Genomic DNA, 27,605 nt, shown 5'->3' on the forward strand with positions numbered 1-27,605 from the left:
GTGACCCCATTTTTGCGACCTTCCGACAAGCAAAGTCAACGGGGAAGCCAAATTCGCTTAACAACGTGTGACTCACTTAACAACCGCAATGATTTGCTTTTTTTTTTTTAATAAAAAGTTTTTTTTTATTTTTTTAGACAAACACACATACAAAAACATACAATGTATTTTCTTTGAACAGAGTATTTGGCAGGTTCACAAATTTAAACAATGTTTAGTCATTTCAATTGAGTTTCATCTATTTTTTTTAAAAAAAAGTCCATTTCAATTAAGTTTAGAGTTTCTATATTACCTTTTTGCCATATTCATTTCTCATCTATGATTCGCTTAACAACTGTGGCAAGATAGGTCATAAAACGGGGCAAAACTCACTTTAAAAGGTCTCACATAGCAAGAAAAAAATATATTTGGGCTCCATTGTGTGAGGGGGTAAGTCGAGGTGTACCTGCAATTAACCTAATAATACAAGCCAAACATCCCTGAAGTATTTTCCACTTAATTCTATCAGTCAGTCAGAATTGAGCTGGAAGGGGCCTTAGAGGTCTTCTAGTCCAACCCCCTGTTCAAGCAGGAACCTGTGCAATTTCTGCACAAAAACCTTCCCTGGAATCCAATGCAGTTTCTTCCTCCTCGCATCCCAAAATTATTAAAAAAAAAAAAAAAAAAGCAACAATTTGTGTAAGCCAAAATGTTACCTACCTTGGTTTATGCAGAAGCCTTCGGGAGTTTTCGGGCTTCTTCGGAAGCTTCCGAGTCTCCGTCCGGAGGGGAGGGGAAAGAGGAGGAGGGAGGAGGAGGAAGCGCGCGAGATGCCGCTCCGCCAATGGGAGCCCAGCGCACTCTTCGAAGCAACGGTCACGAGGGATGCATCGCGCCGTCTCCCTCCGAGAGCGGTGGTGAGAAAAAATAGTTCCCCGCGGGGCCTCCGCTTTAAGAAACCAAGTCGTGTGATGTGGTCCAGAGCGCGGAGTGATCCTTTCGGGTGAGGTGGTTCTTTTTACCGTTGGAGGGAAAAGCCAGCGCCGTTTGAAAATTGTGCTTATTATTCGTTCTTTTTTTTCCTTTTTTTAAATTATTCGAAGCTTTCTTTGGTTAGTGCTTTATTTTCATTGATTTTTATTTTATTAAAAGCCTCCTACGGTATCGCTCTGGTTATTCCTTGGCTGTTTCCTGTTTTTTTTTTTTATTTCCCAATTTTAACTTATTTTATTCTTTATAATATATATATATATATATATATATATATATATATATATATATATATATATATATATATATATATATATATATATATATATATATATATATATATATATATATTTTATAGTAATATAATATATAATATAATATACAATATATATAATATAATATAATATATATATTATATATAATATAATATATAATATAAGTAACATATTCCAGAAAAATATATTTTTCTAATGCTTTTCTCTTATATTTATTTATTTGTCAAGCATGTATAAAATAACAGCTATAAGTATAAACATGATTATGGATATATTTATGAATAATAAATATAATGAAAAGGTTGCTAGACGGTTTTCCCATAAAATAGCGTCAATTAAGCTCGACTTAATTTTTTTAAAAAAGCAAAAATGATGCGTGTTTGCAACCTCTGTGTACAAAAAAAGGGGAAAAAAGGAAAACTTGCAAATGAATAATAATATAGTGTTTTCAAGACTATGTTTCTATTTGTTAAAATAGTCTCATAACAGAAAAAAGTTGGGGGGAGGAACCCTACTATTCAATGAGCAAAGACTTTACAACTCTCCTAAAATATAAAATTCTTGTTTGTTAGTTACTAGTTAGTTACTAACAAGCAAACATACTAACACTGATTGTTATTCTGGTTTACTAACTCATTGGGGTTAACATTGTTAATTGTTTAACAAATTAGTTAATGGGTCATGAATGAGTGAGTTTAATACCTTAGTAATTCTAGTATTTTTAAGACTGTTATTAGTGAACAATAGCCTTTATTTAAAAAAAAAAATGAGCAAACTTTTTTACAATGATGCCTAAAATCTAAAATTCATTAGTTTGTTAGTTACTAACAAACAAACAAACAAACACTTATTGTTATTCTGGTTTACTAACTCATTGGGTTGGTTAACATTGTTAATTATTTAACAATTTAGTTAATGGGTCATGAATGAGTGAGTTTAATACCTTAGTAATTCTAGTTTTTTTAAGACTACTATTGGTGAACAATAGTACAAGCCTTTATTTTTAAAATAAATAAATGAGCAAACTTTTTTACAATGATGCTAAAATCTAAAATTCATTAGTTCGTTAGTTACTAACAAACATACTAACACTGTTATTCTGGTTTACTAACACTTGTTCTCATTGGGGTGGGTTAACTTTAACAATTTAGTTAATGGGTCACGAATCAGTGAGTTTAATAGCTTAGTAATTCTAGTATTTGTAAGACTCTGCTATTGGTGAACAATAGCTTTATTTTTAAATAAATAAATAAATGAGCAAACTTTTTTTACAATGATGCCTAAAATCTAAAATTCATTAGTTCATTGTTTAATTCAACGGGTCACTAATGACTGAGTTAATATTTTAATTATCCTAGTATTTTCTATAGTCTTTATCATGTCATTAATGGCTTAAATGAATCAAACTAGGTTTATTAAATGTATCAAACTAGGTTCATTCAGGATAATCTTAAATTGGGTGTGTATCTGTAAAAAAGAGATGAGAAAAGTGAGAAACTGCCCCTCCAACACACACAAATTATGAATTATTGGGAGGAATGCTGTAAGTGGTAGTTGTTCCCACTTACTGTTGTTGTTCTCTTTGGGGAAGTTAACATTGTTAATTATTTTGTGTATATTTTTGAAAACGGGCTTTGTTTACCTGGACAGTGCAGTGAAGAATGTATTTAAAGTATCTTTGTAAAGATAGGTCTTTCTCCTACTGAGATAATAAGGCTTAACCAAGGGATATATTGTAAGACAAATGAAAAGTATTGTTTAAAAAATAATGAGCTATCCTAGTTGTTTGGGAATGTTGTAGTCCAAAAGGGAAGAATGTTAGTTGGGCGTGGTCCAGTATTTTGCTTTTGTGTGTCTCTGTGTGATCCACATTAGAATTGCAGTATCTGGAATGCAAAAGTCCATGTCGCCATTCAAATACGTCTGTTGCATATTTATTTACTACCCTTTATGGGTGTCTGGATTGATGCCTCCAGATTGGCTCGTACCAAATCGAACATTTGATACAAGTTTAAATATATGCTGTAGATTAAATCCAGTTTGAACAATTGGGAGTCCCTCCTAGCTTCAAAAATCAAGCTTGGAATTTTAGCTTTGCGTAAAACCTACTTTGGATCTTGCTGGCTCAATTCTGAAATCCTGTGGATTAGTTGGGGCTTGCAATTAATAAGGGAACCGTAAGCCAGGATGTGCCTCAAATCCTGGTTTATACAGTACTTCTATGCTAAGAAGGACATCTTTGAGGTCATCTTAGCCTTTTCTAAACATTGGGAAGGTTCCCCTGACATATTGATTAATCTCATTGCTGGGAAAGATGTACTGGAATTGGGTTCAATTTAAAACAGGCTGTATTTTTTTACCCCTGGAAATGTGAAAAAAGAATGAAAACAACACATTTGTCTGCCTTTACAGCTTGTTTAGTGAGACAATGACTGGGAGAGCAAGAGCAAGGTCTCGGGCGAGGGGGCGAGCTCGTGGTCAAGAAGCAACCCTCTCTACAGTGGGGCCAACTCCTGTAAGTTTAAAAAATGAGAAAATTTTAAAAAGGAATGGGGCTACTGGTGCTCCTCTGATCACCGATATCCAAGAAGGCCCAGCTAGCCTGTTCAGTGAAACGATGAGAATTATAATTCTCGTTTTCCGTGACCTCTTCGGTCTGTGATGTTTACCATAATGTTTGTCTTTCCATATTGAGCAGCCCCCTTTTAAATTTACGTTGCCTCCTCTAGGTTACTGCGCCTGGATACAGCCAAATAACTCCCCAGCTGCCTCCAGCGCGGCAAGCTGAAGCAGGAAATGGAGCTCAGGTTGGGCATGGCCAACAAAAAGGACCCCCGGCTGCGAAATCGGAAGGTAGGATTGGTGTAGCTCAAAGACAAGTATCCTCTCCATGTTCCTGGAATCAAACCAAAATTGAATTTGCATTGCTGAAATAGAAATAAGATGGTGGTTCAGCTGTTTATTTGGTCTGCTGCCTTTATGTGGGTTAGATTCCTAGGGCGCTGTATATATTCATCTAGGAGTCTAAACCATCATGCACTGCCTGCTTTGGTAATAAAACAGGAAAGCAGCCAGGCTCAGCACCAAGGATCCCAAATCGTCCTCCTCCTCCTTCCCCCCCCTCCTTCCCCCCCCCTCCCTTCTATCACTGATGACGTTACCAAGTTGGGTAATGAAATCTGCAAGTAGGACACCCGAGACATGGCACAGTCGTCATCCTTCTTAAATCCCACTCCCTTCTAGCACTGATGATGTTACCAAGTTGGGTAATGAAATCTGCAAGTAGGACACCCGAGACATGGCACAGTCGTCATCCTTCTTAAATCCCACTCCCTTCTAGCACTGATGATGTTACCAAGTTGGGTAATGAAATCTGCAAGTAGGACACTCGAGACATGGCACAGTCGTCATCCTTCTTAAATCCCACTCCCTTCTAGCACTGATGATGTTACCAAGTTGGGTAATGAAACATCTGGAAGAAAACCACCAAGCTAAGAGAGTACCAAGGACCCCACAGTTCAGCCCTGAGCTACAAATATTCTCCTCTATCAATCTTAGCACACTTAAAAAAAAACCCCAATCTGATAGGAGTCCCATACCTCTCCTTTCAGTGATGGTAATCTTAGAAATGATTTGTTGATCTCTTTATTAATGCCTCCCTATAAGAAGCAGCGGTAGGAGCTGACCTAACACCATGAAATTGATATGGTGCTTCCTCTCTGGGTTGCTAAGAGGCAAGTCTTGTGATCCAGTTGATCAGGGTTTCTTACTTCTATGTCATCCCCAGTGGGTCATTTTAGATCATCTTTAGCAACAGCAGTCCACTTGTCTGATAGAGTTAGGAGGCAAGTTGTCCAAGAATTAACCACAGATGCAGATTATGACTGATATTTTTTTTCTCCTCTACTTTACAGAATTTAAGATTTCAGCAGGCTTTCAAGAAATGAGCTTGGGAGAACGAGGTGGACGCCGCAGAGACTACCATGACCTTGGTGTAAACACCCGTCACTTAATGGAACATGTCAGAGAATCCAAAACAGGTACTGTACGGGGTTCTTAGGAAAGGTTCCCATGTTTCTCTTGAGTGCCTTTTCTGTCACCCTCGAGGCATTTTATTTCGGGAGAAACACCGTTCCAGCCCCTTCCAGTTGTAGCAACAACCAACAATATGTTAATTCCCCATGAAGAAACACAGGCGTCCCACACTTGGCAGTTGATGTGCTCTTACTGTTGTTGGATTGAACGTATGCCCGTCAGTGGCAGAGCTGTTGAAAATGCTTGTTAAAGAATTGTTGATGGAATTGGGTCTGTGTAGTGGCATGAAAGAAGGACTAGGGATGACATAGCAGGGGGGATGTTTCAACAAATTTTCCAGAGCACCTGAAGCAATACAAGAAGTAACGGATGGAAACTAATCAAGGAGAAGCAGCCCGGAATTAAGGAGAAACTTCTTAACAGTGAGGATAATTAGCAGTGGAACAGCTTGCCTCCAGAAGTTGTGGGTACTCCAACACTGGAGGCTTTTAAGAAGAGCACGGACAGCTATTCGTCTGAAATGGCAGAGGGTGTCCTGCTTGAGCAGAGCTGTGATGACTTGGGGCATGGCACGAAAGCAACACAACCAGAGAACAGTTCTAACTCCCCTTTATTGCTCCAACAGTGCCCCCAAACATTCCCACGTTCACTACAAATCCTGGAGCGAAGCTCTCACATGCACTTTCAGGAGCCTCTGGCTGCAAGAAGTCCAGTAAGCCAGGTTAACCAAGCATTAACCAGGGCCAGCAGTCCAATAAGCCAGGTTAGCTAAACAAACCAGAGCAAGAAGTTCAGCGAAGCAGGCAAACTGGCAAGCCCCACAAGACAGAGTACAGCAATGTCCAGGCGTTGGCAAGCGCACACAAGGCTTCACACATTCAACGCTTGTTCCCTACAAATGCCCCTCCCACTGGCACCTCCTTACATCTCAGTTTCCAGGTGTGCCTTGTGAAAGGGAGGGGGCACTTCTGAGCTCTCCCTGTCTGCAGACCTTGCCTGGACTGACTCTGCCCCTCCCCAGTTTCCTCCAAGGCCAACGGAGCCATCCAGTCAATTGCTGTCAGTTCTTGTTCCAGCTCATCTTCCCCTGCAGATTCAGACTCCGACTTGGGGGGGGGGGTGACAAGGGGTTGGACTAAGAGACCTCCAAGGTCCCTTCCAACTCTGTTATTCTATTCTGTTCTGATAATAACTGGCTGACAGATGGACACCTTTCCACAGGTGTGTCAGGGAATTTAATCCGATTAAGCGCCAACCACTTCCGGCTGACGTCTCGCCCGCAATGGGCTTTGTACCAGTACCACATTGACTACAACCCACAGATGGAAGCCCGGCGTCTTCGGGCAGCCTTGCTATTCCAACATGAGAACTTGATTGGCAAGACCCATGCTTTCGATGGGTCCATTTTGTTCTTACCGAAGAAGTTGGAAAATAAGGTACTGGCGATATTCTGTCATAGTCTGAATAGTTCAGATACAGCCTTGGTTAGAATTATGGAAATTGAGGTTGAGCAATAGAAATAGCCCTTAGACTTATATACTGCTTCACAGTGCTTTCCAGCCCTCTCTAAGCGGGTTTACAGAGTCAGCCTCTGGCCCCCAACAATCTGGGTCCTCATTTTACCCACCTCGGAAGGACGGAAGGCTTCAGCCCTGTCAGGATTGAACTCTTGGCAGTGGGCAGAGTTATGGAAGGAAGGAAGGAAGCGAGGGAGGGAGGACAATAGCAATAGCCCTTAGACTTATATACCGCTTTACAGTGCTTTACAGCCCTCTCTAAGCAGTTTTAAAGAGTCAGCCTCTTGCCCCCAACAATCTGGGTCTCCTCATTTTACCGACCTCAGAAAAATGGAAGGCCGAGTCAACCTTGAGCTGGTCAGGATCGAGCTGCTGGCAGTTGGCAGAGTCAGCCTGCAATACTGCATTTTAGCCACCGTGCATATGGTGGCATTGAGGATGGGCCTTGCAGATAAAATGAGAAGCATTTAGAAATTACGGAGTCTTCTTGTCCATGTCTTGATTCCAGTCAGTTTTCCTAAGGCTTCTGGGGGTTAAAATTATCCCATCCTAAAAATAAACTATTGGAGATTCTCTTAGGTTACAGAGGTGTTAAGCCAGACACGGCAGGGAGAGGTTGTGAAGATCACCATCACTTTAACCAACGAGCTTCCATCGACTTCGCCAACATGCCTACAGTTCTACAACATTATTTTTAGAAGGTTAGCCTTTACTACATAAGCATTTGATGGTGGGTTTTTCTCCTTTTTTCTTTTTTTGGAGAGCTGGGATTACTAGGATCTCTGGATAAGAGAGCCAGGACATATTTTTTTAAAAGGAGTGCATGAGAAGTCAGTTACATTTCTACTAGGCAATTCGTAGAATTCATTTCATGTGGGGAAGGGTCTGCAAACATTTTGGTTTTCACTTTTTTTGAGGGGGAAGAGGCAAGAGCTCAATTTGAGTTGTCTCTGTTGGTTCAAGACAAGCTTTCCTAGTTTTGACCCATTTTCTCTGCTGCTCTCGTTCAGCATCCTGGTTAATTGGAGGGTCTTCGTGATGGGCATGGAGTTTGTTGATCAATCACCTGTAACAGGTAGTTTAGCTCAAATTTGGGCCTGATTTCTCACCCAGCAGGTGAATGATTGCCTCTCATTGTTCAGGAAGTCAGAAATTGTAATTACGGTGATTTCTTAAGAAAAGCCTTGTGGGAGAAGAGAAGAAAATAAAACCATCCAGTGCCCAAAATCAGACTTACTTTTTTCTGCTAAGATCCCTGTGTATAATCTTACTTCTCCATTTCTGCTCTTTCTCAGATTGTTGAAAATAATGAACTTACAGCAGATTGGGCGAAATTACTACAACCCAAGTGACCCGATCAGTATTCCTAAACACAGGTAACAAAACTGGAAATGCCTTTATAGTCACAACTGGGATCAGAATCAATCCATTATTTCTTTTGGAAGCTTCTAGATACATTCTGCCTCTCCTAGCAAAGATTAGCGTTTAGTTCTGCCTTAGTTGTTTATTCTGATGCCTGCAGCATTTTCATATTTAAAAGTCTGGGATTACAAACCCGAGCAAGCTTATTTTCCTTAGTGTGACTTGAAATAATCAATTTTAAGGGCATCAGCCTGATCCGTGGACCTTGGTTTCAAAAGCCAAGCGACCGCCCACATAAAACGGGTTTCTGTATTGGAGTTGCAGATGGGTTGCCTTTACAAAACTTGCTTGCGATGTGAGAGTCGGTTTAAAAGCGAGCAGGCGAATGTCGAGAGTGAACTGTTATTTTTTATTTATTTATTTATTTTTTTTGTGTCTGACAGGCTGATGATTTGGCCCGGCTTCACCACTTCCATTCTGCAGTACGAGACCAGCATCATGCTTTGCACAGACGTGAGCCACAAAGTTCTCCGAAGCGAGACCGTCCTGGATTTTATGTACACCTTGTACGATCAAGTCGGAGAACAGCGGTTCCGAGAAATTTGCACAAAGGAACTCATCGGTGTGATTGTCCTTACCCGGTAAACTCGATTAATTTTGATTTTAATGGTTCAGATCAAAACCTTTTGCTTTCCCAGTTAGTCCCCGATCTATGATCACAATGGGGGGCGGGGGAGGGGGAGATCAACAGTTCCACTACTATGCGAGGTGGTCATTAGGTTTCAGGCAGCAACTGTAGCTGTTAAGTAAATCACACGGTCTTTAAGCAAACCCAGCTTCCCCCGTTGACTCGGCTCATCGGAAGCCAGTTGAGAAGATTATAAATGGCGATTCCCCCCAATCCTGGGAGTCTGCAAGCAGAGTCGCCTAGAAATTAAGATTGAGATTTAAGGTGATTTAAATCTTAAATCCCATCTTTGCCCAGGTATAACAACAAAACGTACCGGGTAGACGATATCGATTGGGAATCAAGTCCTAAAAATTCATTCAAAAAAGCAGACGGGACCGAGATCAGCTTTGTGGATTACTACAAGATGGTACGGAATACCTGAAGTTTTGGTGGGAATGAAAAGTTGGTTGTGTTCATCCCCATCCCCCCCCCCCCCTTTTAAGCCAGCCAGATCCATAATGTAATGCTAAGGCTAGATTTTGATCAGTAAAAGGCATTGATTAGCACATTGATACTTGTAATTCCAAATGGCCTCTGGGGAATTCAATTTGTTCTGCAAGCTTCTTTTTTGATTACCTGTTGCTTGTATAATTGTTGAAATTTAATTGCAAGGCTAAGCCTCCAGCCACCAAAAAAGCACTTTATAAACTATCGGTAGTTGCTCCTCCCCTCTCCAAAAATAATAATCTTGCCATGTGACTTAATTGCAAAGGGGTCCTAGAAAGAGAAAGGGATCTTGATCAATTGGGTATGGATGAAACATAAGAGTCAACTTTGCCAAAGCAGTTTTTCTTTGCAATTTACAAAACATTGCTTTCCCGAAGATATTGCTGTCTCACGAAGCTGCTTCTGCCTAAATAGTTTTAAGACTTGCAAAAGGGAGCCTCTTTCTGCATTCTGCATGTCAGACTTTTTCTGCTTTTTAAAACAGCAATACACCCAAGAAATCACCGACTTGAACCAACCTGTTTTGATTAGCCAGCCAAAGAGGACGAGAGGCCCATCGGGTACCTTGGCAGGACCAGTGATACTCATCCCTGAACTCTGCTATCTTACAGGTCTGATCGTTCGAAAATAGCCTTTCTTCATTTAATCAAAGGAAGGGCTTGCCCTGCTGGAGTTGTGGTTCTCCATTGCTGGAGGTTTTTCAAGAAGAGATATTGAACAATGTCCGGGATGCCATTAAGTGAGCAGGGGGTTGGACTAGAAAACCTCTAAGGTCCCTTCAAGCCCCAGAATTCTATGATTCACCACCTGATTTGGAAACGAGGCCATGTAACATTGAGAATTATCTAAGGCAAATGATCATTATATCTCCAACGACTGGTAGCCTCGACAGTTATAAGAAGGGAGATGTTTTAATTTTTAGATTAATTTGTTTCGGGGGAATATTAAACGAGTTGGGTCTGAGTGTTGGCTTTTATTGATTATATTGTATGGTCTTGCCCCCCCCCCCCCCCCTTGGCTTTGTACTTTTTCCTCTTTGTAGGCCTGACTAATAAGATGCGAAGCGATTTTAACGTAATGAAAGATCTGTCTGTTCACACAAGGCTTGCGCCAGAACAAAGAATGCGTGAAGTTGGACGGCTTATCAATTACATTAATAAGTAGGTTGCCGGAATCTTTTCTTTTTTTTACCCCACCCCCACTCCAAAAAAAAAAAATCTGAAAGGAAGGAATCGGATGGGAAAAGGTGGCATAAACAAGAGCCTGTAACGAATAACTTCCATAAACCGAAAACCGAATCTCGCGCAGAAGAGTTGAACGAGGGCTATGTTTAAGATTTTGGGTCTTCAATTCTGGGAGTTGAAGTCCCCAGGCCGACCATATCCGACACCCCCGATCTACCAGCTCCATTTTTATTATTTTTATTTTTGCAGAGATGACAACGTTCAGAAAGAGCTACGTGATTGGGGGCTAAGCTTTGAATCTAAACTGCTTTCCTTTTCGGGGCGAGTGGTCCAATCTGAAAAAATTCGTCAGGGAGGGAAAATGGTAGGTAACGTTTCCTTCCTCAAGTGGGTTAAATCCTCCCTTTCCCCCCCCCCAAAAAAAATCCAAGCAGGTTAAATTTGCCCGATTAAAAAAAAAAGACGAGAAAAGAGAGACTTGGCCTATTTGTTAAGCGCTGAACTCCAAATGCTTCCTTTCAGTTTGACTACAACCCGCACCTTGCTGACTGGTCCAGGGAAACGAGGGGTGCTCCCCTCACCAGCGTAAAACCCCTGGAAAACTGGCTACTGATCTACACCCACCGGAATTACGACGCCGCTAATATTCTGGTCCAAAACCTTTTCAAAGTCACACCTGCGATGGGCATAAGAATGAACAAAGCCATCATGTAAGTACCATTGTCAAATCCCGGGTTCTTTGCCAGAAGCGGCGGAGGGGCTTCTGAATTTAAAGTTGCCCATTTAAGCCGCGACTCAGTTTCCCCTCTGGGAATTCCCAGCTGAAGCTAGTTCTCAAAAAGGAATGCAGTATTTTGAAGGTGAGGTTTGTAACATTGTCTAGAACAGCCAGGTTAGCAGATAACAAAAGAAAGAAAGAAAAAGATAGATAGATAGATAGATAGATAGATAGATAGATAGATAGATAGATAGATAGATAGATGATAGATAGATAGATTAGAGAGAGAGATTGGATGGATGGATGGCATATAGACAGACATATATGCATACAGGTGGTCCTCAACCTACAATCATTCATTTAATGACCATTTGAAGTTACAGCTGTATTCAAAAAAGCATCTTACAACCAGTCCTTGCACTTACGACCAATGCAGCATCCCCGCAATTACAATCAAAATTCAGGTGCTTGGCAGCTGGCAAGCATTTATGTTGCAGTGTCCCAGGGTTACCTGAGCTCCATTTGAAACCTTTGCAGCTAATATGGAGGGGGGGGAGAGCCGGATTCATTTAGTGACCACAGCAATGGTCATTAAACCATAGCAATGCTGTAAAACAGGGCTTGTCTCCTCACTTAAATGACCACATCACTTAATGACAAGATGTTCTAGTCTCAATTGAGGTCAAAAGTCGAGGATTTACCTGTCTGGCATCCGTTGGCACCAAGCACAGTATTTCTACCGGTGTTACTCAACCCGGACAACTTTTAAGATTTGTGGACTTTCAGCTCCCAGAACTCCCCCGCCAGTCCTCACATCTTCAAGTTATCCAGATTGAGAAATATCAGTTTATACCAGGGGTTATAGCTTTGCTGGTTGAGGAATTCTGGGAGTTGAAGTCCACAAGTCTTAAAGTTGCCAAGGTTGGAGACCCTTGGTTTATACAGTTAGTGGTAAAAGATATGGCCTTTCTTTGTAGGGTTGAAGTTGACGACAGAACAGAGGCGTACCTGAGAACCTTGAAGCAAAAGATTACCTCCGATACTCAGATGGTATGGCCAATGTGATCCCATGAACTGGAATGCCATCATGGTTTGTCTGATCCCTGATTAAATACAGGGAATCTGGAGTTTGTTCTGTTTTAAACCTTCGGGCAAGTGGTTAAAAACTCTCTGGAGCTTTGCCTTTAGGAATAAATGGGGCAGCAACCCTGCCAGATCCCATTTTTCTTATCAGTTGAGATATGCTAGTCGTTCCTGACTCCAGGGGGCAGTGCTCATCTCCGTTTCAAAACCGAAGAGCCAGCGCTGTCCGAAGACATCTCCATGGTCATGTGGCCAGCATGACTCAATGCCAAAGGCACGCGGAATGCTGTTCCCTTCCCACCAAAGGTGGTCCCTATTTTTCTACTGGCATTTTTTACATGCTTTCGAAGTGCTAGGTTGGCAGAAACTGGGACAAGTCACGGGAGCTCACCTCGTTATGCAGCGCTAGGGATTCGAACTGCTGAACTGCCAACCTTTCGATCGACAAGTTCAGCATCTTAGCCACTGAGCCACCATGTCCCTTTTTGTTCTTTACTTAAACGTTAATAGGCTAACATTTTCTAACTGGACCATCTAAATTGCCTTTGAGTGTCCCTGGAAGGATGGAAATATAGGACTGCAAGGGTCATCGAGAGCACCCCAGATTTACTTGTCTTTAACAAGCCCTCCCACCGACAATGTAAAAGGCGAAAGGCCATGCTGGCTTCTCCAGGGTAGCTCTGCTAATGGAGCCTACGATGTGATTCCCAACACGCTATAGAACAGAGCCTCTTGAGGTTTTCAGTAAACCCTGGGTTGGATGCACTGAATGTCTTTCCTTCTTCAAGGTGGTCTGTGTCCTGTCCAGTAACCGTAAAGACAAATACGATGCGATCAAGAAATACCTGTGTACTGATTGTCCCACACCCAGCCAGTGTGTCCTGGCTCGCACCTTGAGCAAGCCGCAAACTGTCATGGCGATAGCCACCAAAATCGCCTTACAGATGAACTGTAAAATGGGGGGAGAACTCTGGAGCGTTGAAATACCAGTAAGTAGCATTTTTTTCCCTCCCCCCTCCTTCCAGGAGTGTTTAGCTTAGCAGCCCTGTAAGAAACCCACATGAGAGTTAAAAGATAACTCAGCTTGTTTTGGGGATGTCTTGTGTTTTGCTCCAGTTCACTGACAATCTGCTTGACTTACGAATCAATCAATATCCCACCTTTATTTTTGCAAGTAACTCAAGGTGGCGAACAGACCTTCCCAACTTCTATTTTCCCCACAACAACAATGCTGTGAGGTGGGTGGGGCTGAGAGAGAGGGAGTGGCCCAAAGTCACCCAGCTGGCTTTCGTACCTAAGGTTTGGGACTGGAACTCCCAGACTCCTGGTGATCGTCCCAAAGTCACCCAGCTGGCTTTCATGCCCAAAGCGGGACTTTCTAGCCTGGTGCCTTAACTACTAGGCCAAAATGGCTCTCTAATGACAATAATTCTCCAATATTCCAGATGAAACAACTCATGATTGTGGGAATTGACTGTTACCATGACATTTCGGCTGGACGGCGATCAGTGGCAGCATTTGTTGCGAGCTTGAATCATGGAATGACCCGGTAGAATTGTTAGACGTTTTCAAGAACTACAAATCTTTTAGGAAAACATATATGTGTTTCACACAACTGCCTATGTTGCCATTCAGGGATTGTTTTGCTGTTTTAGGCAGTTTTCAGGTTACCACCTCATTTAACGACCATTTGAAGTTAAAACGGCCTGAGAAAGGGAGCTTGGCAACCTACAAAGCACTTCCGGCTGTTGCAAAGTATCCTCCCTCCTGCCCTGCTATCACACGGCCCTATTTTGGGCACTGGTTCACATTTATGACCGGTTGCAGCATCCTGTGGTCATTGACTGTGATTCCCAACAGTTTTTGCTGATTTCAGGAGAACCCACAGGAGGTTCTGTGACAATTCGCCACAGCCAGATCTCTGCAGGACAATATCAAGAAAATGGTGGAATAAAGTAGAATCATTAAAGAAAGAATGCAAAAGGAGAGACAGAATGAAATATGAATGACAAATTTAAAACATTTTTTTTTATTTTAAATAATTAAATTGAATTGTTAAATTGTCCCAGGGCGATTTGGCTGTGATGAGTTGGCTGCAGCGAGTTGTCCCATTCCGTGCCAAGTAAACTATGGCATATTGGACTTATGACTAGACGATTCTGACTTAACAACCACATTATTTGCTCAGTAACCACTGTAAAAACAAGTCCAGTCACATAAGTGCTTCACCTTATGGCCAAAATTCCGGTCCCAATTTTGGTTGTAAGTCGGGGACTTCCTGTATTGTCATTGGCAGCAGGGCAGGAAGTCTCTGGGGATCTTGAGCCTTTTTGCCTTCTCTTGGCAGTTGGTATTCGCGCTGTGTGCTTCAAGATCGCGGGCAAGAAATTGTGGATGGACTCAAAGTGTGCCTACAAGGTAAAATAACTGCGACAAAGTGTCAACGCTTGAGAGTTTTACTAAACAAACGGCAGTCCTATATTTGAAACGTGATAATCTTAAAAGAAACTAACTCCTTTGGCATCTAGGGAGGGTTAAAGCTGAGCTCTTCCTTTGGGCAGGGGATCCGATTTAATTCTTGTAAATTGCTGCCCCATCTTTCCTTAGCGGCACTCAGGACATGGTATTCCTACAACGAACACATGCCCACTCGTATCATCGTGTATCGCGATGGTGTTGGTGACGGTCAGTTAAAAACCTTGGTGAACTACGAAATCCCACAATTTTTGGAGTGCTTGAAAACAGTTGGGTCTGACTATCGGTAAGTTGGGGCCTGTCCAAAGTTGTCTGGGAGGAAAAGGGGCTTGGTTGGGTAGACCACCATACTCCAAAGGGCAGTTTGCTTCAACCGCTTCAAGGCGCTTTGTAAATTTGTATGGCTGTAATTCCTTGAAGCAAAAGGATTTCTAGAATAAATGTAATTTGGGGGCAGGGCTATCTGGTATATAAAGCAGCACAAAGCAGGCGCTGTGAATGAAGCAGCCATATCAAGCCTTACTTTTTTTTCAATTTACTGAGTTGCTCACCTGGAAATGACTTTGGGCAACATTAAGGACAGCCAAAGAAATAGAAACAATAATAAAAAAAAATTACACAGAAATCACACTTAAAAATATCATCTGCATATAAATCTTTCTTGGCTACAAAAGTTACTGATGCCAATTCAGTTTATTTGTGATTCTGTATATCATTTTTGGCTTGTTTACAAGGGCAATTTTATGCAGAGATTTCCTTTGAATCGTTGCACATTTTAATTTTCCAAGAATAGCAGAGGATGATCGGTTAAAAGAAGGGAAGCCGCGTTTAATTCCTGTCTGTCTCTTGAGAAATGTTGAGCGCTTTAAGCAAACTAACCCTTCCTATGCTATCTTCTCAAGCCCCAAACTAACAGTGATCGTGGTAAAGAAACGTGTGAACAGCAGATTCTTTGCCGAAATGGAAGGAAAACTACAGAACCCACCACCTGGCACAGTTATTGACTTGGAAGTTACCAGACCAGAGTGGTAAGTCAACTGTTGAGTTCAAGGGAAAAATGTACAGATGCTCAAAAACAGGAAATTGAGAGATTTCTATTCTTGGGGGTGGGTGGGTTTCCAATATCTAAGAAGCTGCCTCAAAGAAGAGAGGGTCGATTTATTCTCCAGATCACCTAAGGGCAGGAAAAAGAAACAACAGATGGAAACTAATCAAGGAGAGAAGCAATCTAGAATTAAGGAGAAATTTCCTAACAAGACAACAGGACAATTAACCAGTGGAACAACTTGCCTCCAGAAGATGTGGCGTTCCATCAATGGAGGTTTTTAAGAAGAGACTGGGCAACCATTTGTCTGAAATGGTATAGGGTCTCCTGCTTGAGCAGGGGTTTGGACTAGAAGATCTCCAAGGTCCCTTCCAACTCTTACTCATTGTGGAAGGAAGGGCTCTTAATTGCCTATTTTCTGTTCTTAAAACCTGACTAGAAGTCTTCTTTCAAAACAACCTTGATTCCTTCTCCTCATACTTACACCAAAGAGCATCAAGATAGGGCAGCCTTGAGTTTCTTTCTCACTCCTTCCTCCCTTCCAGGGTTAGGCTGATGTTCTCCAACAGTTGTTGAATATCTTCTTCAAGCCTTCACAGTACTCCTCTACACCAGATTTCAGTGGAAGCTAACGTTTTTGGTGTGAGATAAGACCAAGCAAATGGAAAAGAAAATATGTGTGTGTGTCTCATAGTTCCTTGTGAGATCCAGGATGCAGAAAGAATGAACACCAGGCTAGAACAGGGTCAGCTCCTCAGAGAAGTTAATGGTCAGTGATGGTCAAGAAATGTAGACACCAAGTGACAAATGTTGACATATGTCACCTGAACAATTTAAAATAATAGGAAGTTTTTTACCTTGAAATCTCCCCAAGGACTTCCCATTAGCCATTGAAGGGACCTGTTCTGAGCGCAGAGTAGGCTGATCCGAGACCATCACTGGATGGGATCTGTGATCTCCAAGAAGATGAAGTTCTCCAAGCTTGAACGTATCTCAAGACGGCTTTGATCTGGTTCTCCCCTAGGTACGATTTCTTCATTGTGAGCCAGTCCGTGAAAAGCGGCACAGTTGCCCCCACCCATTACAACGTAATCTATGACAGCAGTGCGCTGAAGCCTGACTACATGCAGAGGCTAACATATAAGCTGTGTCATATGTACTACAATTGGCCGGTAAGTAGTGGACCTTCCGTGATTACTTAAACCAGTGATGGCTAACCTTTTTCGGACCGAGTGCCCAAAGCACACCCAGACCCCCAAAATGCAATGCATGCATGCCTTTGCACATATGCCCTACCCCCCACCCCAGTGGTGAGTTTCAATTTTTTTTACTACCAGTTCTGTGGGCGTGGCAGGGGAAGGATATTGTAAAATCTCCATTCCCTCCCCATTCCAGGGGAAGGATACTGCAAAATCCCCATTTTCTCCCAATCAGCTGGGACTCGGGAGGCAGAGAATAGATGTGGGTCAGAGGTGGTATTTACCAATTCTCCAAATTACTCAAAATTTCTACCGGTTTTCCAGAACTGGTCAGAACCTGCTGAAACTCACCTCTGCCCCATGCATATGTGTGCACCCCCCCTACACACTCAGACACACACTCGCATGCATAACAGAGACACGACCAGGTGGCCAGTGTGGGAAGTGCATGTGTATGTGTGGTGGAGCTGAACTGGGGCAACGGCTTGCGAGCCCACAGGGCACTGTGTCACCTGTGACACGCCTGCCATAGGTTCACCATCACAGACTTACACCAACACCAGTTGAGCTGTAGCCTTCTTACTAACCTCAACATTCAAGGGAAAAAACCATCTATATCTTATTCCAGTCCTACCTGTGTTGCTCAAAAGCTGAATATTGAACCTGGATAGGGAACGGGTTTTATCTACCTGAATTAACAGGAAAGGGGAGAAAAAATGAATACAGTAGTGGTTTTTAGCCTCAGAAAATTCCCTAAATGTCTGTAAATTGGACTAAGTCAATAAAGTAATACAAAAATGTAATGGCACCAACAACATTGCGGTTGCGTTTAGATATTGTTACGCTCTGCAGCTCAGGAATGCACATACCAACCCTTCCAGTATTGTTGTAGTCGAGTACGCCTCCCATCAAGTTGAAAAGTAGTTTTTGATGATCCCCAACCCATCTACAGATTTCTTATTTTTTATTACCTGTAGCCTCACATCAGTTTTTTTGGGTTTCATTGGGAAATCTTGAGTTATCTCCTAATCCGCTACAGGTGGCCATATTTTAAAATCTCTATTTAGTGTATCTAGATGGTACCTTCTTGCTGGATCTGTCCTTGTTGAATTTCTATTCCACTTTTTTTCTGCTTAACACAAAAGGAGGTGAAATTCCATTCATTTCTAAAGCCATATAGGCCTTTTCCACCACTCTTGAAAGTATATCTAAAAAGTGAATTCCTTCCTGATTCAAAGGCTTCAAGGTTGAGTGTTTGTTGTGTCCCAGAATATGGCTGTTACCTTAACAATGATGCTGATGGGCTGTTTTGTGCCTCTTCCTTTCTCTGCAGGGAGTCATTCGGGTGCCTGCTCCCTGCCAGTATGCCCATAAACTGGCTTTCCTCGTGGGGCAAAGTATCCACAGAGAGCCAAATTTGACCCTTTCGGAGAAACTTTATTATCTGTGAATCTACAAGAGGAGACAGTATAATGCAACAGAAATAGAATATGGAGCAGAGAGAGTTCTTTTGTTAGGAAAAAAAAAACCACACCAAAGAAGTGCCTTAAAACTCAATTGAGTAGTTATTTGGTGCTGTTGTATTACATCAGTGATAACCAAGCCAAGATTATCTTTTTATTATTATCATCATCATCATTTGTATCTGTATGACTTAGTTAAGTTTCTCATCCAGATCAATTTTTACTGGAGCATGTTACTGTTTCATTGCCAAAATAGTGGTTTCGTCAGCAGAGGCTGGGTGTTACGAATAAAGTTGATTTAATGTCAGTAAACCTTGTGTTCGAATCCGTTTTTTAAAGTGTTAGTACTGTAAGATGTTTCGCTCAGGAAATAAGGAAATGGTGAAGTAGAAAAGCTGCCTTCTCACCTTTACTGTGGCAAGAAGAGTCTTAAAATGGGGTAAGACTTGCTCAACAAATTTCTCACTTAGCAACATACATGTGGGGCTCAGTTGGGGTCGTAAGTCGAGGACTATCTGTATTCATTGTATGCAAAAAGTCTTGTTCCTTTTAGCTAAATTGTACCAAGAAAAAAAATATAGATTCAAAGACCCATGAAACAAACTTATCAGGTACTTTAAAATCCTCACTATAATGATTCAAGTGTAAGGAGGAGACTAAAATTAAACCTAGTTTCATAGGTTTAATTTGCACTTCTGTGTTTTCTGCTACTCTTGGTGAAACTATGTTTAGCCAACATGTCTGAATTTGCTTACACATGGCTAATTGGTTAATTCAGGAGCCACACCCTTCTACAAAATATCAAATTTATTTATATAAAATAATTTACACATTAACAACTGTACACATGCACAGTTGCACACGCCCACACAATACTTTTAACCACGAGTTTAGGCCATTATTTTTTTTTCCTTTACATAAATCTAGCACACTATTATTTTACAAGAATTTACATTATATTTCTTTGAAGACACAATGGGGAAAAGCTTTGATCATCCATATTACAAACCTTCCATCAATTATAAAACAAAGGCAGTCTGAAAAGTATGTATAAACAGTAAAAAGAATATACAAATGGTTACAAAAGTCTTAAACAGCCAAATAATCTCTTTTTTCCCCCTTGGCACGTACGCAGTGATTGTGCGATTCCGTCTTTCATCTCCAGTCACAACAAGGGGTCAAAATCCAACTTTTCTAATTTGAGACTTCTGCTGGCAGTGGCCCAGGAATAATACAACATTTTTGTGTATTATTTCCTTCTGCTTCTTTGACTCCAACACACTTCGGAGCTCAACAATACGGAAACCCCAAGCAAAGCCCACCTTAAATCTGCATTTTTGTTTCTGCTGTAATCGTATACTTTTTTTTTTTAAGCGTACTCGAGAAGCTGAACAGCAGCACTTTACGCAGACGATTGAAAATAATAATAACAATGAACCTTTGCACAACATTTTCACACTCCCAGGAATTAATACCAGACACAAATCTGATTCCATCGCCTTTTAAATGATGGCCGTCTCGGTGAGAATGGAACCGTTAATAGGTCAACACAGAGTACATAGAAAGTTTACGCTGTAGAGTTCAGACAGTACAAATAATTGTGCATTTATAAGGCAAACATCAAAGGCTTCTGGCAAACTAGGAGTTTCAAGACCATGTAGGCGTCATGTGAATAAACACGGGGGATCAAAGAACAAAAGAGGGTTTTTAAATAGTTTTTAGGGTTCTTTGTTTTCCACTTTCAGGGAAGGGTTTCACCAAAGTGGAAATAGGAATTTAGGAATGGGGGAAGGGGGGGGAGGGAGAAAGTGGAAATAGGAAACAAAGTCCCTTAGGGTTGGTGCAGGCTTAAATTCCTTAATCCCATCTCTCTTTAAAATGTTTGTTTGGGGGGGGGGAAGCACATGTTAGCTTATCAAAATGCTTTTTTTTTTTTTTTAGCATCACTGCCACGCTGAGTGAGACCAATCCAGACAAGTTTCTGGAGACAACAGAGTGCTCTTAATTAAAAAATATATATAGTGGGTGGGTGGATGGGGTCCTGAAATCCCTAGTTTTGAGCGTTTCTAGATCGGTCTGCATATGGGTATTTTTTTTTGTTTTTGTTTTTTTTTAAAAAAAAAGTCTGATGGTTTTTAGAGGATGTCCAGATGATTGTAAGTTTCATTTCACGGCACCCAGTCTTTTCAGTAGTTTCTTCCCTTTGGAAAGGAGCCCCTTTGTCTTTCTCGAAGACAGCTCCCTGCCTCGCCTGGGACTACCAGAACCCATAGCTGGCAGAGGTGACCCCGAGTGGAGATGGGCTGTGGGGCTTGGTGATCTCCTTGGTGGTGTACCTGTGTTCTCAGGAGGAACCTGATAGGTATATTTGTTAAGTTAACTGAAGGGTTGCAGTCACGGACAACAAGAAAGCTTTTTTTTTTTTTGTCATTCATTAAACCAGGGTTTCTCAATCATGGCCTGTTTAAAGACGGGCGGGACTTCCAAACTCCCAGAATTCTCTGCACCGATCTAAGAGCACTCAAATCTCGACCACAGCTGGCTGGAGAATTCTGGGAATTGAAGTCCGTCCACCCATCTTTAAAAGTGGCCAAAAGTTGACAAACGCTGCATTACACACACACACACACACACACACACACACACACACACACACACCTTTTAGGGGCAGGAATTTTTTCTTCTTTCAAATATGCCACGTGACAGACCCCATCTTCTTTCCCGGAGTGTGTCAAAATTTACGTGGTAAATTGAATTGGGTTGATTTATGTTTAAAGTCCCGGCATAGATAGCTGAAGTCTTCTGCCTATTTTGCAAGAACAAAGCCTCTGCAAAATGACTTTATTTTTAAAGAGGGATCTGGATTTTGCCTGGATTTCCTTTGTTTCTCAAGGAGGGATCTGGGGACTCGCACGTGGCATACGTCTTAAGTCAGCTAACCCATTTCTGGGAAGAATCCTCCAGGGTTATGAAGAATTCAGACTAGCCCTTGCTTCCCTCCATGCTTCTTAATCCACCACCACCCTTCTCCAACCTTTAGCATTCTTGTCAGGACATATTTTGAGAAGATGGCACACTGGTGGAAAGGGAGGGGGGGAAACCCCCAAACAAACCAAATTAAAACGAGCCTTAATCACAATCAAAGAAAGCTCTCCAAGGCCTTTGATTAAACGTTTCTAGGTTGGGTGGCACTCTCCACATACCCAATGGCATTGAAGAGGATAACACCATGAGGAAAAATTGCTTCACCGAGTTGGAAAAAAAAAAACCAAAATGGAGCTGCTAACAACACCCAACTTCTGTCATGTTTACGTCCGTTTGGACATCTCAGTGGGTTCGTTAAGCCAAGGAGGTCCCAAGCTTGCTTTGATCTTCAATCAAGGTCTTGTCTAATTTGGGGGGGGGGAGGGGAAGGGAGAAGCCGAAAGGGGTCCTTTTCTCAGTGCAACCCCAACATACACCTGAAGATACCATCTGTGGAGCGTTTAATGTGTTTGCCCACCGCTATCCTTTCGGCTTATTGCATTGGTCAACCAAGGAGCTGCTGAGATGTTGGGCAGAGGAGCACACTTCCATAAGCGACCTCGTTTGAACTTGGCCATGACCGGATGGACAACCATACACCAGGAGAGCTGCTTTTAAGGCAAATTGATCACCAGGTGCCGAAAGTTAATGTGCTTTCAAAAGAAAGAACTCTTAAATCCTCTCTTCCCACTGCCGGCTGGGTTGTTTAGCACAACCGGGATTACTCAGCAACAAATTTTTGTGTTGTTGTTTTTTCGTTCTCCCCCAATTAGCTAACAATGCAATATGCAGCTTTTCTTTGGGATCGGACACTGGGAACACTCTTTATGCAAACAAGCATTAAGGCCAGTAAGAAATATGTTCCAAATATTCAAACTTTTTCTCCCTCGATGGGTTAAAGCCCTGGATGCAAGATCCCTTCTACATTTCTTTTATAAATCAGAAATTCTCCTTTCTTAACTCGGTGCCTTCTATTGCTGCCGGACTAGCAGTTGGTCCCCTTTGGGGAGATGGGACTTGTAGCAGGGATGGGTTCTAAATTTTTTTACTACTGGTTCTGTGAGCGTGGCTTATTTTGTGGGTGTGGCTTGGAGGTCATGTGACTAGGTGGGCATGGCTAGCTGGTCAGAGTCATTTCTGGAAGGTCCTCGCACTTACGACCAGTCCTTGCACTTACAACCCGACTCATTTGTTTGCTTTTAACACTGATCAGCTGTAGGACGGCCCTTTGAAGCCCCAGAGTTTAAATAGTTTTTTTCCCTCTAGTCATCAGCTGGGACTCAGGAGGCAGCAATAGATTGGGGGTGGGACCAAATCAAAGGTAAGAATAATGTGGGTGGGGGGGGTGGGAGGGCGGGGGGGGAGAACCGGTTCGGTGACGTCATATCGTCACCGCTACCGGCTTGGCCGAACCAGACCGAACCGGGAGGAACCCACCACTGACTTGTAGCCCACACCGTACTTGGAAGGCATCAGATTGGGAAAGGGCAGCCCTCATTTAAAAAGAAAAACCAAAAGAATCTGGAACCAGGGCTAAAGAATTTGGAGACATATTTCTCTTTTTTTTCCGGCACACCTCACGGGAACCAAGATGGCTCGCTTTACAGAAGGCCAGCTTGAGAGGAATCCAAGTTAACTACTGGTATCTTCAGTTGCACCACTTACGTGAAGGCAACGTTGCCTGTTTTTTAAGGTGTGAAATGAACACTCTTCTTCTGTTCCCAAAGCAGATGAGCAAAGAAATAAAAATATATAGATATATATATACGTAAAATATAATAAGAGGAAGGAAAAAAAAAACTGCAAGGATGAGAGAAGACACATGAAACCCTTCAGAAGGGAGCATCGTTCGGCAGCTCAAAACATCGCTTTGAAATTTTGAAGTTTTGGGGTGAAGTTGCCCCCCTCAAAAAAAAAAAACCCAAAAGAAGTGCCTGAAGTTTTACATCCATCCATCCATCCATCCCCAAGTCTACTGTCTTAGGTAATTTCTACATCAGGTCTATAATTTACAGATATAAACTGTTCAAGGTGGGGAACATATATATATACATATATATATATACATACATACATATATATATATATATATATATATATATATATATATATATATATATATATATACATATACATATACATATACATATACATATATATATATATATATTAGCGGCTCCTAAATTAGCATGAAATCGATCACTGATGGAAGGAATAAGTTGGTTTTAGAGCGAGGAGCTGTTTAGGTTTTTTTTGTTTTTTGTCTCCCAGCTTCAGAGCGATCTAAAAACTTGAGTTTCAAAAAATGCGTTTCTTAACATATCTATTCTATATATACATATACATATGTACACAAACACGTTCAAGCCAAACAGAATCTGAAATGGTCGGCAAGGGGAACAAAGCGAAAACAACAGTTTTGTTTTGTTTTATTCTCTCTCTCTCTCTCTTTTTTCTGAATGCTTGCTTACCCTTTTTGCTTTTGTACGCATGGGCGCGTCTTGAGGGTACCGCGAGGGAGCGTCGGATAAATAGACTTCTACATCATCAGGCACTTCTTCAAGAAAATTCGAAGGAATGAGACCCGTCTGGTTGTTAAGTTCCCCCTGAAACATGGAAACAGAGAGGGAAAATTAACGAACAAACAAGCAGCCTCTAGAATAGGGATCAGCAACCTGCGGCTCTGGAGCCGCATGTGGCTCTTTTGCTGTGGCTCCCTGTTGCTGGTTGGCTCCACAATTGATAGGGCTTTTGGTTAGGACAGGTAGAGGAAAAAGGATGCCGCGCTAGGAGGAGACTCTATGGTGGGGGAACGGACTTCCGGTCAGCAGAGGAAAAAGGACGCCGCGCTAGGAGGACACTATGATGGGGGAACCGGACTTCTGGTCGGCTCCAGAACTGAACGGGGGCTTCCGGTTAGGACCTTTGAGTGCTTAAGATTGCCAACCCCTGCTCTAGAACAATGTTTCTCAACCATGGTGACTTCAAGATAGGTGGACTTCCAGAATGGTGGAATTCCTGGTCAACTCTGGCAGCCTTCTGGGAGTTGAAGCCCACCTAACATTCAAGTTCTTGAGCTTAAGAAACACATTGATCTAGGACTCTGGGTCTTGATCATGGCTGGCTGGAGAATTCTGGGAGTTGGAAGTCCACTTATCCTAAAGTTCTCAAGCTTGAGAAACGCTAATCTAGAGCTCTCAATCTCGATCATGACTTGCTGGGGAATTCTGGAAGTCCATCTATTTTAAAGTTCTCAGGGTTAATCTAGAGCTCTCAATCTTGACCATGACCTGCTGGGGAATTCCGAAAGCCCACCTTTCTTAAAGTTCTGAAGGTTAATCTAGAGCTCTCAATCTCGATCATGACCTGCTGGGGAATTCTGGAAGTCCACCTTTCTTAAAGTTCTGAAGGTTGAGAAGCACTGATCTAGAGTTCTCAATCTTGATCATGACCTGCTGGGGAATTCTGAAAGTCCACCTATTTTAAAGTTCTCAAGGTTAATCTAGAGCTCTCAATCTCGATCATGATTTGCTGGGGAATTCCGGAAGCCCACCTTTCTTAAAATTCTGAAGGTTAATCTAGAGCTCTCAATCTCGATCATGAGATTGACCTGCTGGGGAATTCTGGAAATCCACCTTTCTTAAAGTTCTGAAGGTTGAGAAGCATTGAATTAGAACACTCAATCTCAATTATGACCTCCTGAGGAATTCTGGAAGCCCACCTTTCTTAAAGTTCTGAAGGTTAATCTAGAGCTCTCAATCTCATTCATGACCTGCTGGGGAATTCTGGAAGTCCACCTTTCTTAAAGTTCTGAAAGTTGAGAAGCACTGATCTAGAGTTCTCAATCTTGATCATGACCTGCTGGGGAATTCCGAAAGCCCACCTTTCTTAAAGTTCTGAAGGTTAATCTAGAGCTCTCAATCTCGATCATGACCTGCTGGGGAATTCTGGAAGTCCACCTTTCTTAAAGTTCTGAAGGTTGAGAAGCACTGATCTAGAGTTCTCAATCTTGATCATGACCTGCTGGGGAATTCTGAAAGTCCACCTATTTTAAAGTTCTCAAGGTTAATCTAGAGCTCTCAATCTCGATCATGATTTGCTGGGGAATTCCGGAAGCCCACCTTTCTTAAAATTCTGAAGGTTAATCTAGAGCTCTCAATCTCGATCATGAGATTGACCTGCTGGGGAATTCTGGAAATCCACCTTTCTTAAAGTTCTGAAGGTTGAGAAGCATTGAATTAGAATGCTCAATCTCAATTATGACCTCCTGAGGAATTCTGGAAGCCCACCTTTCTTAAAGTTCTGAAGGTTAATCTAGAGCTCTCAATCTCAATCATGACCTGCTGGGGAATTCTGGAAGTCCACCTTTCTTAAAGTTCTGAAAGTTGAGAAGCACTGATCTAGAGTTCTCAATCTTGATCATGACCTGCTGGGGAATTCTGAAAGTCCACCTATTTTAAAGTTCTCAAGGTTAATCTAGAGCTCTCAATCTCGATCATGACTTGCTGGGGAATTCCGGAAGCCCACCTTTCTTAAAGTTCTGAAGGTTGAGAAGCACTGAACTAGAATTCCCAATCTCGATCATGACCTGAGGAATTCTGGAAGCCCACTTTTCTTAAAGTTCTGAAGGTTAATCTAGAGCTCTCAATCTCAATCACGACCTGCTGGGGAATTCTGGAAGTCCACCTATTTTAAAGTTCTCAAGGTTAATCTAGAGCTCTTCAATCTCAATCACAGCTGGCTGGGGACTTCTGGGATTTGAGGTCCGTCTATCTTCAGATTCTCAAGGTTGAGAAACGCTGCTGTAGAAATTCCCCCAATGCATTGATTCCAATTATGGCAAAGTAGACACTGAAAGACGTTGAAAAGTAAAGCAGATTCGTATGCCCCTGGCCAAGAGTTGAAGGACACTAGTTTAAGGGAGTCAAGAAAAACAAAAAAAAAACCCCCTAAAGATCATTCTTGACCCACCATCCTTCTTGGGTGACATCCTTTCTTCAGGTTCCTGGTTGTCAACCCAAAAGGTTTTTCACACCATTAATACAGATCAGGGGAAGAGCATAAATAAAGCACTTACATAATAAAAACCATCTTCATCAATCTCTCCAAAGACAGTAATGATGTCTCCAGTACAAAATGTGAGCTCAGCCTGCAGAAATGATTATAAAACAACAGCATTTTCTCAGGATTTCAAATGCTCTTGCAGTAGTGGCCAAAATTGTGGAAACCTTTTGGGGGGGAAAGTGTATTTTTGATGGCTAATAACACCACTTTTATTTTTTGGAGTTTCAAGATAATCCTATTCCACTGCTGGAATGGCCTGGGAATAGCCCAGACCTTCACCCAGTTGAAAATCTATGGAGCCGACTAAAGAAACTGGTTAGTCAGAAGTGACCCAGCAATAAAACCCAGTTAATAGAAGCCATCCTTCAATCTTGGTTTCACATTAGAACAGCTGCAGAACTCAAAGACTTGGTTCACTCCGTGGGAAGACGTTGTAAGGCCGTCATTCATGCTAAAGGTTACCCAACGAAGTATTAACTGACGTGGTGATCATTTCTGTATATCTCGTTTTTTTCTACGTGTTTCACTTTTCTTCTTTATACTGTAACTGCTATTCTAATAGCAAATCCTTCCTAAAAGTTATGGCGTTACGTTCTTGATTAAATTTTCTTTCCATTGATATATCAGTTTATGGTACTACTCCCCCCAAAAAGCGGTGTTATTAGCTAGTTTTAGAAAATAAACTTTTCCCAAAAGGTTTCCACAATTTGGGCCACTACTCTATTCCAGTGTTTCTCTAATGTTTTGCTCTAAGGACCCCCCTCCCATGTTTAAAAATAAGACTGGACAACCATTTGATTGAGATAGTATAAGGTCTCCTACGCACCTTGAGCAGGGAGTTAGAAGATACAACCATGAGGCTGTCCAAGTAGCCAGTGGTCCAGGAAAAGTTTCTGGACAGACTGAAACCCATGCCATAATTTTGCAACCCACGCAGGGGTGAAATGCTCCCGGATTGGACCGGATCGCCCAATCCGGTAGTGATCTTGGTCGGTGGTTCGGCGATCCGGTACAG

At 41.9% G+C, this 27,605-nt stretch overlaps 2 protein-coding genes across 2 annotated transcripts in view; one reads left to right on the forward strand and one right to left on the reverse strand.

Moving 5' to 3' along the window:
* Positions 1-3,666: 3,666 nt before the first annotated feature.
* On the forward strand, positions 3,667-18,489 carry PIWIL1 (piwi like RNA-mediated gene silencing 1). The gene is made up of 20 exons (XM_070950355.1): positions 3,667-3,759; positions 3,974-4,097; positions 5,159-5,284; positions 6,501-6,715; positions 7,376-7,497; positions 8,092-8,172; positions 8,602-8,799; positions 9,144-9,255; positions 9,820-9,946; positions 10,378-10,495; positions 10,769-10,883; positions 11,042-11,229; positions 12,215-12,287; positions 13,109-13,309; positions 13,766-13,869; positions 14,668-14,738; positions 14,928-15,081; positions 15,698-15,823; positions 16,865-17,012; positions 18,373-18,489. The coding sequence occupies exons 1-20, from the start codon at positions 3,673-3,675 to the stop codon at positions 18,487-18,489; spliced, it is 2,607 nt and encodes an 868-aa protein (XP_070806456.1). The 5' UTR covers positions 3,667-3,672.
* A 4,725-nt stretch (positions 18,490-23,214) lies between these two features.
* RIMBP2 (RIMS binding protein 2) overlaps positions 23,215-27,605 on the reverse strand; it is a 60,004-nt gene continuing 55,613 nt past the window's right edge. Inside the window, exons 19-21 of the mRNA XM_070950278.1 lie at positions 26,604-26,675; positions 23,998-24,132; positions 23,215-23,241 (exon numbers count right to left, since the gene is read on the reverse strand). Of these exons, the coding sequence (XP_070806379.1) occupies positions 23,215-23,241; positions 23,998-24,132; positions 26,604-26,675 (234 nt within the window). The remainder of the gene's footprint in view (positions 23,242-23,997; positions 24,133-26,603; positions 26,676-27,605) is intronic.

The sequence above is a fragment of the Pituophis catenifer genome, unplaced genomic scaffold (genome assembly GCF_029215685.1).
Source record: "Pituophis catenifer annectens isolate HBS135680 unplaced genomic scaffold, rPitCat1.0.hap2 SCAF_10, whole genome shotgun sequence".
NCBI lineage: Eukaryota > Metazoa > Chordata > Lepidosauria > Squamata > Colubridae > Pituophis > Pituophis catenifer.

Excerpts from the sequence above, each read along its gene's own strand:
- PIWIL1 (XM_070950355.1), top strand. The coding sequence starts at position 3,673 with ATGACTGGGAGAGCAAGAGCAAGGTCTCGGGCGAGGGGGCGAGCTCGT. Across the intron at positions 10,496-10,768 it reads CTTATCAATTACATTAATAA|AGATGACAACGTTCAGAAAG; the intron begins GTAGGTTGCCGG and ends TTATTTTTGCAG. Across the intron at positions 14,739-14,927 it reads ACTCAAAGTGTGCCTACAAG|CGGCACTCAGGACATGGTAT; the intron begins GTAAAATAACTG and ends ATCTTTCCTTAG.